Here is a 13,472-nt window from a genome sequence, read left to right as displayed (position 1 = left end):
ACGAGCAAAAACATGAGTGCACTTCCTGCTACAGCCTTACAAAATGCAAGTTTTTACACTGGGGAGAGGTGATAAACATTATCTGGGACAACCTACAGGCACCAAATTCCTTGACTAGCAATAAACAACATCAGCAATGGAAGCGAAGCAAAACTACACAGGGGGTCAAACTCTTGTCACATTCTCATTCAATGTCTACGCCCATCAAGTTCTGACTAGATAGGTATGGTGAAATACACCAAAGTAAGATGTCGCAGTCCATGCATACAACAAAAACCATATACAGTATGAAGTGACAGACTGCAACAAGTGAGATGAGAAAACTCTTCGGAGCTCAGTCAGTGTTGCGGTGAAGCCTTGTACTTGTTCTTGCAGAGTGCCCACAAGGTTCTCGCTATCACCAACTATAGAACTCGGGTTAGATGCGCTGCTCAGTGTTTCGGCACCTGCAATACAGCTGCTGTTAAGCTGACCTCTCTATGACTATGCACTTAAATATTGCAGGAACTTTGGATTCATAAAAATTTGCGGTCAACTCCAAAAGGGACAAACTTCCGAAAGCTCAAAAAATATTGCGATGAAGACTTGACTGAGGTGAAGATAAACCTGCAGCCTTTAGGTACTCACTAGTGAATGAACGTGCCATCATCAGAGTACCTGCGATGAGTGTCACAGGGCCGACAAGCTGTATGGCAACAACACATAAGTAGTAGAATATCTGAGTGACTGAGCTTTGCAGTTCTGTGTTGGTGATCTTTCCTGCCTCCTTTCTTATCGCATCCAGTTTGGTGCAAGCTGTGTTCAGATAGGCTGTAATACCATCCAACCAATCCTCAGATCAACCAATCTATTTAGAGCATATGACAAGCGTGTTTATTTTGGTTGGCCAGGGTTGATGACTAACAAAAACATTCAGTGCTTTCTCAGAGACTATTTGTAGTTGGCAATCGTATTACTGTATATCAAAAGACTAGCCAAATGCCCGGCATTGCATGGGTATTAAATCAGCTTATAAACAGTGGCAGGTAATGTAGTTGCCTGCCACTTGCCATTAGCCTGGCACATTGCCAATAACTAATTTAAGTAAGCCATTATCCATATTGCTAAAGTTACTAATAAGAGCATTGAGAGAAAGCTTTAGTGACGGTGCATAACGCACAGTGCTATGCGTATTTTAACTGACATAACAACTCATATCGCCTAATGAATTCCTTGCATCTCGCGTAGCTTAATTGGTTAGGTTACTGCCTGGTGAGCAGTAAGTTCCGAGAACAAATCCAGCATGAAGTGGATCTTTCGTTCCTAGATTTTAATAGCTGTTGGACAAACCGAACAACGGACTTCGGGATTATATATAGAAGGATAAAAACATTACATCTTTATAAATTTTTCTTAACGGTTGACTTGCAACAAAATTCACATTACAGTTATTTGGTATCAAAAGATTCACCATGTCTTACTCTGTCGTGTTGTAGGTGCCAAATACGTGGAAATGTGATTACAAGCTCTTAAAAGCTCAAAAACGAAAAGCCGCCGTAGATTGGAATCTCTTTACTTATCTGACGTATTCATTACAGTTTGGTTATCGTCTTGTCACGTGATGTTCTCGCGTGAATTGAAAGGCCAATAAAAAGCTCAATATAAAACTTATCGTAGCACTAGTTTATGACAAACACTTCAGGTTTTACCGAAGACCCCGTATCAAATACAGATGCTCGCTACTTTACAGTTTTGTTTCGGCTTGGACTAATCGTCAAGTCGTAATCTGATCATGTGACCCAATACTTCGAAAATAATTTTTGCAGCACTTTTCGATTATCACAGGTGACCAACAGGCTCGTCATGATTATCAGACAATGATATGTACTCCTTCGAGCTAGGGTTAAAAAGTTTAACGATTTTTTACGATAAGTTAAAAGATATCAGTGCTAAAAGTGACAGCATTACAATGACCAAAAAACAAGAACCGTAAGAACAATAGACATGGTTTTATTGAATGCGTGAAGTATATTTGTGAAAATATTTCGACGAATGAGATTGCATGAAAGTGTAAACAGAAACCATCCTGTAACAACTACGTCCCATTTGAGCCGTTTTGGAAAGCGAATCCAAACTATGGCGGTCTCGTGTGGCTGCGATTAACTGTTCGTTTTTTAGCTTTTAAGAGCTTGTAATCACATTCCCATATATTTTGCGCCTACAAAACAACAGAGTAAGACATGGTGAATCTTATGATACCAAATAACTGTGATGTGAATTTTGTTGCGAGTCAACCTTTAAAGTGCAGTAGTGTGACAAATGAACTGAAACCTTCTGCTGTATATGACTTGATATAAGTAAATATAAGTGTATGTATCATATCTGTACAAACTATTATCTACAACCATTAAAAAAATGTTTAGAATTGAATCTACATAATAAATTAAAAACAATTTTACAGCTATTTATGGCTATTGACTAAATTCACGAGGAGTAACAATTTTATAAATGAGAATTTTTGTTTTTCAACAAAAAGGTCCAGTTTATTTCGCACACCGCTATGAACCGGTATGTCTAATTAATAATGGTGTTTATATTGTTGTAGCTGTAACAAGCTGATCGTTACGAGTACACATAATTATACTATGCGCGTACTCCAGTTAACCAAATTGCCACCTATCAGATGTACTTAGGAACACAACTTCAAATTAATATGTTGACCAAGTTTGCCATGAAAAATAATAACATTTTTATTCTTAGCAGAAGCAGCGAATTAAAAGAAATTGATTAAATATTTTATTTAATCTTTGCTATTTTTTAGACAGTTACCTAGAAACCAACTATCAAAAAGCAAATGAGGTTAAGCTATGCAGTATGCACGAACAGCATCAATCTACAGTGATATGCAAAATAAAGTAGACCACTTCGTTAGAAAACTCAAATTTTCAATTACATTATATAAAACTTGCATTATATTGTGAATTTAGTCAATTGTCATAAGTTGTTTACGAATTTAGTCCTTATTTTGTCCTGATTTCAAATATGTAAACCAAACATCTGTAAAATTATGTTTTTGAACGATTTTGTAGGTTACAGTTTCAACATTTCAATTTCTAATGGTTGCAGACAACAATCTGTACAGATATGATCACACCACATACATTTCATATGCATGTATATGACTCACGAAATAGTAGCCAACAACGAAAGCTTACCCTGAAGTCTCACTCTCAGCATGCCCATCCTCCAGAGAAGAAATACAACAACAGCTAAGTCTCTGTAGATGTCAAAGTGAAAGTTGCTTATTTCAATAGCAGTGCCTGGAATTGTCTTCCCTTTCAGAAAATAAATAAATCAGAATATCCTAAATTAGTGTTATGCTGGAACTAAGAGCAAATTACAGCTAATTGTCGGAAATTGTGTAACTAATGGATGGTTTAGTAAGCATTTAAGCTAGGGTTGGCTTGCGACTACATGGAGACGAATAACTGAAATATTAAGCTTACCTATGAGAGTGTTTCTTGAGATCGGTGGTATCCATAGCGACAGTAAAAACAGCGGAAAAAGAAACTCTATGTACATCATTGCTTGCATGAGAGGCCTGAATTAAATATAAACAAAAATAATGTACTGCAGAAAGAATGAAGTAACACTTTCGCTAGAACAGGTCGCTTTGGTGACATGAGAGATTATTTATCCCATACAGGAGGCCACTTTAGAAGCCGCTCAATGCGTTGTTAGGATAAAAGTGATATTGGTTGACTTGTACTAAGATATATGCATATGTCTTTTTCACACAAAAATCGGCATTTCATCTGACCAATTATTATGATCATTTCATAATTAAACATGAAAAATAAAATGATTTGATTCAGTACTTTTTTCAACAAGATGGATGCCGATCACAAAGAAAGAACACCTCAACTTTGTGCAGAAGATGCTACCAATATTTTATATTATTGGGATTTTGAGTCTTCATTTAGCAGTAAAAAAAAATGTTTTGCTCTTGTCAGTGAGAAACAGAAGTCAATTTCAGAAGCGTGACGGTTTCATGCGCAATTAAAATCCATATCATATATCAAAACACTCTGAAATGTGCTGACCCCATGTATTTGGTTTGAAATTCTTTTCGTTTAATAACTTGTGAAAATATGAACTTACTGTATAATTTAACCGATTTAAAATTTTAACACCATATAGATGGGCACCTGTTAATAACATTTTTTGTATCAACGAGTTAATATAAAATTTCAATATCTGCCATTTTTGCAGTTGTTACTTATCCACATCTGTCAGTTACTCACATCTGTCAATTACTCACAGCTGTCACTTGCGAGTGGCTGGCACTTGCGAGTGGCTGTCGCTTGCGAGTAACTGCAACTTGTGAGTGGCTGTCACTTGCAAGTGGTTGTTACTTGTGAGTGGTGCCATTTGTGATAGGCTGTCACTTGCGAAAGGGTGTCACTTGCAAGTGGCCCATCAAATGCAAGTGGTCATCACTTGCGAGTGATTGTCATGTGCAAGTGGTTGGCACTTGTAGGAGGCTGTCACTTGAGAGTGGCTGCCGTTTTAAAACAACAGTAGATGACTAGATTATTTCCTTCGACTCACCTCTCCTGCATTATTGTTAAAGAATCTAGGTGGCATTTGGCTATTCTCAGCCCAGGAAAAGTTAGTAGAGATCCAACGAAGCTAGAGAGTATGGCTAGACTAGCTCTAAAAGTGACGAGGCTGCCCTCCCCTATCATCGATAGTCCTCTCTTGCTAAGAAACTCATTGGCAGAAGTGACGAACTGTTGGTGGGCAGAGACTATCTGAAACTCCAGTGTCTGAAACACATTGCGCAATGAATCAATCTCAACATTTGGTATGGGTCAATCTTATCATTTGGAATAAATATGAATAACTACAGGAAACGGCATACAATATGACAGAAAGCGGCATACGATATGAAAGTTTCCCTACCTTGTCATCAATGATGAGGAAGATCATTGCTGAGACAAGGAAGAAGAAGGCAAATATACAGCAAAGAACTATTTCTCCAGAATTCTCAGCTACAAGTTAAAACTGGAGTAAAGTACTGCAGAGCAGAAATCAAGTGCAATATCAAAGCATCATGATTACTATTATTAATTAAATAGTAATAATTAATTAATAATAATTAATCATTATTAATTAAGCAACATTGTTAAAATCATGATTTGAGTATCTTCTTACTGAGTAATGATAATACTATGAGGGTAATTTGTAACTAGTCTGAAAATCTCCACAAATGTTTCCACATGCAAAGCCTTTGGAGGAAACCATAAGTTGAGTTTGTTACTCTCATTGAAATCACAAGAGCCTCAGCTATTACATGAAAGGCATATGACTGCGAGTTCTACTTTTCTTACGGATTATAACCTGCAAAGGAATGATATAAAAACATGAAATAAATTATATCAATACAAACTCAATTGGTTAAACTTACTTCTTGATTGTTGCATCACTAAACTCATTAAGTTTATACCAGATAATATAGCAATACTTCACAAGAGAACAATTCCTCGCTGCATAGCTGAGATAACACAATCAATCTATAAACCTTTAAAGGTTGACTGGCAACAAAATTCACCTTACAGTTATTTGGTATCAAAAGATTCACCATGTCTTACTCTGTTGTGTTGTAAGTGCCAAATATGTGGAAATGTGATTACAGGCTCTAAAAAGCTCAAAAACGAAAAGCCTCCGTAGATTGGAATCTCTTTATTTCGATGACGTAGTCATGAAACTTGGTTATTGTCTTGTCACGTGATGTTCTCACGTGAATTGAAAGGGCAATAAAAAGCTCAATATAAAACTTATCGTAGCACTAGTTTATGACAAACACTTCGGGTTTTACCGAAGACCCCGTATCAAATATAGATGCTCGGTACTTTACAGTTTTGTTTCGGTTTGGTCTAATCGGCAAGTCGTAATCTGATCATGTGACCCAATACTTCGCAAATAATTTTTGCAGCATTTTTCGATTATCACAGGTGACCAACAGGCTCGCCATGATTATCAGACAATGATATGTACTCATTCGAGCTAAGGCTAACAAATTAAACGAATTTTTACGGTAAGTTATAAGATATCACTGCTAAAAGTGACAGCATTACAATAACGATAAAACAGACGCGTAAGAACAATAGACATGGTTTTATTGAATGCGTGAGGTATACTTGTGAAAATATTTCGACGAATAAAGTTGAATGAAAGTGTAAACAGAAACCATCTACCAAACTACGTCACATTTGAGCCGTTTTGGAAAGAGAATCCAAACTACGGCGGTCTCGTGTGGCTGCGATTAACTGTTCGTTTTTGAGCTTTTAACAGCTTGTAATCACATTTCCACATATTTTGCACCTACAACACAACAGAGTAAGACATGGTGAATCTTTTCATATCAAATAACTGTAATGTGAATTTTGTTGCAAGTCAACCTTTAAGTTACTATTCAGCTCAGCTACTAATTATTGTTAACATGAAACTTTCAACAGCTGATTGTACTTGTGGCCATATTTTAATCCAACATGAAACTTTCAACAGCTGGTTCTACAGGAGAGCATAATTCCAATTTAACATGATACTCAGCAGCCGGTTGTACAAGAGGGCATAATTCTGATTCAACATGAAACTCAACAGGAGGGTATAATTCCAATTCAACATTCTATACAAAAATAATATTTTTTCAAGATCTGTTGTTGCATTATAAAACTCGAAATGATAAACAGCTTTTGTTTACTTATGAGTATTATTATCATTGTTACTAATATTGTTACTGTTGTTTACTAATGATTGTTGCTTAGTATTTTGTTTCATAAAATTATGACAATCACTATACAAATTTTACTAATGTTCATTCCTAATCCTACAAATTTCCAGTAATGCTCAAAGGTTGTTCAAAAATACATAAGCATATTTCATTCAGATAATTTAATAAATTAAATAAAAATGTTAACAATTAAAAATCACCAAGTGAAATTATAATTATGAAGGCAATGCTGACCAGCAGACCATCTTTCCCTACTTGGTCTTCATTGATTGCCTTTCAAGTAGCTGTTGCAGTCCTCTGCATACACAAGGTGGTAGGAAGGTGGTTGGAATAACTGTATACTCACTTATTCTATAGGAAGTGACAATCGAGAGGAGAGGTCTCACAGAGAAACAAATAAGGAGCAGGCACCAGAGTGAGCTTAGGCCATATTCGTCTGCCTGAGGTGAGATGTAGTGCTCGTGGATATATGACGCTGCCACCACTGAAACACAGAAGAGCGGCACCAAATGTGTGTTTGTCTTTATAGGCGATTCATAGTTATGGCTGGTAAAAAGAGGTACAAACAGAGAAAGGATGTAGAGTACACAGGATACTATTATTATTTTACTTGTAATAATGCCAAAATAATATCAAAGGGTGACTAAGAGATGCCGATGGCTCTTAAAGCTACCAAAAGAATTTCATTAATTGTACAAATTATATAAATAAGATAAGTATAACCCTGGTAAAAGAAGAATTATTAATTTAAAACTGTCTTTAGGCTGATTTCTTCTCTATAAAACCTGACGACTACCACTATGAATATTTTAAATATTAATGAACCTAGTCTACTGACCAAGTAAAATAATTAACTCTATTATTTATATGCTTTTTTGGTCTAAACCCTGAGCAAGTTAACAATAACTACCAAGTATAGTGGTGATAGTGAAGTCCATCAGCCATATGAACTCGGTGTAGAACCTGAGAGGAAGAACATCAAGAGAGCTTAGAGGCGAGCTGGATAGCCTTAGCTCTATACTGCGTGAAACAGAAAAACTTTCGGCATCCTGAGACTCTTTGTTACTCTTGCTCCCTCGTTTTCCATTTTGATTTCTTTTACCAGCGCCTGCTGATCGGAAAAGGGAGAGAACGATCATAGACAACTTATTGATACTAACTTACTCTTTGCGCAGACATGGTACAAAGGGAAGGCAACTCACTTAAAAAATTGAAAACTAGACCACCCAATTTCCTGTCTGCATGTAGCTAGAGACATCTCGCATACCGGCTTTCCGAGGCATGGAACTCCCTACCAGTTCACATCAGAAAGATAAATAAGAAATGTGAACAGCTTTTTGGAATATCTCTCAAAAAATACCTACTGGACTCACTGACATAGTGTCTATGCGGCCTTGAGTTGTCAATTCCTTACACGGGCTTGCACCTTGACCAGCCTTGCTATTGCGCTATGAGCCCTCGTCGTCTCTATTATTTTTTCTTGTTTTCAGAGGATAATACTGGATGTAAATAAAACAAACAAACAAAAAGATATGGTAGGTTACTGAATCAACTTGTACTCACCAGATAACCTTCTCAACTCCTCATTGCTGGGATGCAGATAGCGTACAAGGTTTTGTTTGGTCAGCAGCCATCTTCCAAGTGAATATATTGGACAAAGCTTTTGCAGGAAACTCAGGCTAATCAGGGTCACGACTACTTGAGCCCCAAATACAGCCATGTGCCTGCAATTGCAAAGGCAACAAAGTGGAAATGAATGATAATTAGGCCTCAGCAACTTTTAAGCATTTTTAAAGTTTTATGAGGCGATAAGACGATTTGTTCTGCACATAAAAATAGCAAAAACTTCTCTCTTTAAAACCTACGCACTGCACATAGAAATTGTATTTCAGTTCAGATAACGATGAAACGCAAACAGATTATTTTGCAACTTCGTTGCATTATATTATTTGCATTTTATACTGCTACCGAGTTATGAAGCCAAGTTGATAATTTAATTAATTCAGTGATTCAGACATTTGGCCTAAAGCCTTTGAATACCAAATCAGACTATGAGTTTGTAATTTTGTAATTAAGACTCACTGCGCATGCCTATGTTAAAATATTGGATTCAAATTAGTATGAAACCTGCAAGTCATGTATACATTGTTGATGAGGAAAAGAAAAATCTGCCAGTCATGAAGCTTTTATACATGCGTAGTATATGCTTTTAGGGATCCTACAGACATAATCATAGTTGGGTTATAATAAAAATTTACAGTTGAGTGTTAAAAGGAAGGTTTAGCCTGTAAACAGCCGATGAAGTACTAAAAACAGAAAATTGTAATACATGGCTGGCAGCAGTGGGACTCTGTTCACAAAGAAGTTTCTGACAGACTAAACTAAATGTCTGAACAAGTAGCCTACATTACTGTATAGGTGTGTTTATGGTATGTTACTGTATAAGTATGTTCTATAGATAAGCTCATAAAGCTTAAAAATAACTTTTATAATTTATTCAAAGATTTAATGTTCTTTAATCTACTTGGAAGTACATTGACAGGCTTGCTTCACTGGCACATCCCGCACATTTACTTGTGAAATCGAATCTGGTTCTGCATCAGTTTAAAACTTCACCCATTCAGGACCAATTAAATAACTCTATTGTGTGCATCTAGGCCCAATTAATCAATTGTCTGCTCACAAGTAATACTCAGTGTTACTAAATTGCCTGTATCTCCTCGTCTATTAATCTTATCTTAATTCTGTTGTTTTATTTAGGGAGAATATACCTCAAGCTACATTTCTATATTAAAATTATGTAGCTTGATGAAAAATAAAAAAACTTTATAAGCAAAATTAAAAATAATTACTTCAAATCACCAAAAGATTAAAAAAAAGTAATAGCTACTAAAAGCATGAAACACAAACCCAACTTGGCAAACTCTAAGTTTAGGTTGCGGGCACATTTGTTAGGATGTGCAGTGAAAAAGATCATGAAGATCCTTAAACTAAAAGCTGAGATATTGTGATTATGTAAAAAATGGTTGGTCAATTTCTGATTGCATTCAGCTGCTATTGAGTAATCATTATTGTCATTATATCCAATTTTAGCAGCAAGTAGTGAAGCTGCTGGAAAATAAATTCATACCACATCAACGTTTATTCATCGCAAAAAAACTTATATCTATTATCTGTCATACTCAGTCAGTTAGTAGAAACTATTGTCATTATTTCATGTCTTGCTCGGCCTTCATTCAAAGTATAGTACTTACTAGGTAAGTAAATCTCATAATCAAATCTGCTCTAGAGACTTATCTGAAGCTAGTGGTAAAACGATAAAGCTGTAAAGTTGGAATATATTATTGAAATTATAATGATTCGAAAAAAACAATCGATCTTCTTTTGCTGATATGGTGGATTTTTCTTACACCAGTTTGAGAGAAAAAGCCTTATTGGTCTGTTTTACGACCTCCAACCTATAGCAAACTAGTACTCATTTAAAAGCTTAGAATGTGTACTTTCAGAATATTGCAACAGAATTACAATACAGCTAATAACTTTAGAATAAACCGCTTGAAAAGTCGCTCCCGGATAATTCGGGATTCGACCTAAAAGGGTTAAACAAATAGACGATAATGATGTCATGGACATGACATTAGCACCTCCAGGCTAGCTAGGTGTTCATAACATCAATACACATGACACATTTGTACAAAGCTTCTATCACACACTTACAACAGGATTAAACGATTTTCTAGTAATTGAATAAGTGTAAAGTAAAATATGCCTTTTCTTCTCAACTAGAAGATTGTGAACCAAGTTGTTTAGACAAATGAACTAAAACTATTGTTTACTAAAGCTTGGTAGTACTGAATTACAAGAACCAAACACCACGTGATTGCGCATGCAAATGAAAGAGGGAATGGTGTGTGTGATCTGATTCACTGTTAAAAAAATAACTTTATAAAGATGTTCCCTGTGTAATTACAGTTGAAAAGAAGTGATGCAGGCTCAGAGAATCTTCATTCACCTAGACTGACTTGCATTCTAAAATGGCAGAGATGAACGCTCGGTTAACATACTTATTGAACTAAACCTTAAGGCTCATCTCACAAGTGAATTGAATCGATTTTATGATATCTTCTACTTACTGCAGAATTTAATTGATTCGGCACATCCTACCAGTAAAACTGAATTGGTTCTTTGCGGTCAACAAATTGACTCGATTCTCTATTTTCAATAAGCAAAATGACTCGAGTCAAAATGGATCAACGCTTCTCTTTATTATTACTACTTTTTATGATTATTACTGTGTTGGCGGAAAATCCATCGTGGGCAGTAATATCCTAAGTAAACAAGTCTGTCATCGATGTGCGCAGAAACGAAGATGTCAGTGCAGTGCAATGTTGCGAGCCACACACGTTTCTACAAGACCTCGATATCACGCAGTATATTTTAATGTGTATTAATATCTACTACGCACTAATATATCATAGCTCTGTAGTTCGCTCGCGCACTGACAATAAGCTTATTTAGGCCATTTTTATTTAATTTTTTCAAAAAATGGCTTAATTCCATCCGAAAAAGCAATTAAATCTGTAGAGAAAGAGTTGATCTTTGCTATACAAACAGTCAAAAGACTGAGCTAATGCGTGTAGCTAAGTTAGTGATCGTGGTTCATTTTCACTTTGATATATTGCCATAAGTCAAGTTTGGTAAAAATTGATAATTGATTTCACCTATTTAGAAAAATTGAATTGAACTGACTTATTGAAGTTAGCTCAAGAATTAAGAATTGAATTGTGGGGTTTTGCGGTGAATTGTGAATTGACTCGATTCTTACACGACATATGATGCAAAGAAATGGGAAATTAATTGTTAATTTTTTATGGGTATTGAATTGAGTCGAGTCATTGCTGAAGCCATACAAACTTGACTACTGACAATATTTTAGCACTTACATTGTTCTAAGCCAATGCCACCGGTTAAAAACACTTCTACAAACATGGAGGTAGAGAGCGAGGGTAGGGCTAGTACATACATGTTTATTAATTCACAACAATCAACGACGCAAATTTAGTCGGGGAGGAATAGGTAATCTTCACAATTAAGGTACAAAGTCTGGTTATTACATGTATGTATTGTAGAAAGCCGAGAATAGTTGAGAAACTAATTGAGTGTGCCGATTTCTGATTAGTATTTGCTTTGAGAGCCATGACTGGTAACTGTGTTTTTTGTGACAGGTGTTAAAGTTCCAAAAATTAGCATAATACGTTTCTATATGAGAGCTTAAGCGAGTGAGGCTCATACAACCATTAACGTATTTCAAAAAATATGTGGCACTTGTACAGGGGTTCACTAAATGTTACTAGTCCTCAAGTTTAGGCTCATCTAATACGAAAACCTTTATACAGCACTGTGAGTATCTAATGTATGCAACAATTGAAGTTGACCAACGCAAATAAAACTCACTGATTATACAACTAATTGCTAAAATATTAATTAATCAGCTTCCCGTGTAAGTATCCCGGCTTATTTCACACTTTTCTTTTTTAATTTATGGCAGCTGCGCTTGAGCGTCCAGACCGGCTGTTGCGGAGCGCACCCTAATAAAGGCTCGGTAATAAAGTTTTTAGACGCGCGGGCTAATTCGACATTCACATCGCACTTTCACGTGTAAAAGAAGATGTTAATTTCGAAGTTGTCTTCCCTTTTGAAACTTTCTCTTTAATGGGAATGACCAATGAAAGTCATTTTCCGTTATGTTCCTAGTAAACTTTCAATGTTTGACCTCATCACAACAAAACGTTCTCTTTTTTAAAGGTAGACAACTTAAAATATAGCATTTAATTTCTGCTGCCAAACACAACAGCATGAAAGCTTACCATTCATAAAAGAACCAGCAATAGCAACTGTTGATGATAATATTCATGTTAAATGTTCAATTATCAGCTGAGAGTTATACTTAATGATGATGTTTATGAAGTTTTTAATTTTTGGCTGATACTAACAAGTTCCAATGATCAAACCTTGAGCTAAGAAACAACGCATTAAAATTCTATGAAAAATGAAAAGGATGAAGTATACCAAAGTTTATACATAGTACATGGAGTGTATTGATGCTGTCAATAGAGCTTTTTAGGTTAAAAGAAAATAATCTATATTTGGCCAAAATAGCTTTTTATTTATCTTTACTTTTATTAAACAAAACAGCTTCCGGTTCTAGCCACACTTGATTCTTGGGCAATGATTATATGAAATAGCGTATCAGATGATCCCCTTGTCTCAAGCTTATCTCATTAAGTAACATACCTTAATCTACTAAGTTTGATCCTGTGTGGTCTGTTTGCATTACCTAACATAACCAAACTGTGGTTCACCTTCCAATCAAACATATAATGCTATCACAGTTTTTTTGTCTTGGACTTGATGTTACAATAGGCCAAAATTGATAGCCTTTTGTCACTGATATTAGGTAGAACATTGGCAAGTTATTAAATAATTTTGTAAGAATATATATGAAGAAGCAAATAAATTCAAATCTAAAACTCAATTTGACCGAAGTTAGGCAAAAGCCTTAAAATAAAAACAAAAGCATTAAAAACACCCACCAACTAGAGTTCCATAATAATAGACAGATGATATATAAAAAGGAGATAGATTTTTGCTTTTATAAGTTCCAAAGCTAACCAACTAAAGCAGCAGGTGTTGTCTT

The 13,472-nt window shown here is 35.6% G+C and overlaps 1 protein-coding gene across 2 annotated transcripts; it reads right to left on the bottom strand.

Moving 5' to 3' along the window:
• Positions 1–51: 51 nt before the first annotated feature.
• LOC137386850 (transmembrane protein 161B-like) lies at positions 52–12,307 on the bottom strand. 2 transcript variants are annotated; one of them, XM_068073022.1, is made up of 10 exons: positions 12,230–12,307; positions 8,339–8,499; positions 7,686–7,886; positions 7,122–7,259; positions 4,945–5,033; positions 4,591–4,808; positions 3,486–3,580; positions 3,195–3,314; positions 628–810; positions 52–446 (listed from the first exon to the last, which is right to left on the bottom strand). In XM_068073022.1, exons 2-10 carry the CDS (start codon positions 8,493–8,495, stop codon positions 205–207), a joined length of 1,443 nt encoding a protein of 480 aa, XP_067929123.1. In that variant the 5' UTR covers positions 8,496–8,499; positions 12,230–12,307; the 3' UTR covers positions 52–204. The 2 variants fall into 2 exon arrangements, with proteins under 2 accessions (XP_067929123.1, XP_067929124.1); XM_068073023.1 differs by having other exon boundaries at positions 52–430; positions 591–810; positions 7,686–7,883.
• Positions 12,308–13,472: the final 1,165 nt, after the last annotated feature.

Source organism: Watersipora subatra, chromosome 2 (assembly GCF_963576615.1).
Source record: "Watersipora subatra chromosome 2, tzWatSuba1.1, whole genome shotgun sequence".
In the NCBI taxonomy this organism is placed as follows: Eukaryota; Metazoa; Bryozoa; class Gymnolaemata; order Cheilostomatida; family Watersiporidae; genus Watersipora; species Watersipora subatra.
The sequence above is the reverse complement of the archived record's forward strand: the minus strand, read 5'-3'. Positions and strand labels throughout refer to the sequence as shown.

Excerpts from the sequence above, each read along its gene's own strand:
- LOC137386850 (XM_068073023.1), bottom strand. The coding sequence starts at position 8,495 with ATGGCTGTATTTGGGGCTCAAGTAGTCGTGACCCTGATTAGCCTGAGT. Across the intron at positions 5,034-7,121 it reads TGTCACTTCCTATAGAATAA|CTGAGAATTCTGGAGAAATA; the intron begins GTGAGTATACAG and ends TTTAACTTGTAG. Across the intron at positions 4,809-4,944 it reads TCCTCATCATTGATGACAAG|ACACTGGAGTTTCAGATAGT; the intron begins GTAGGGAAACTT and ends AATGTGTTTCAG.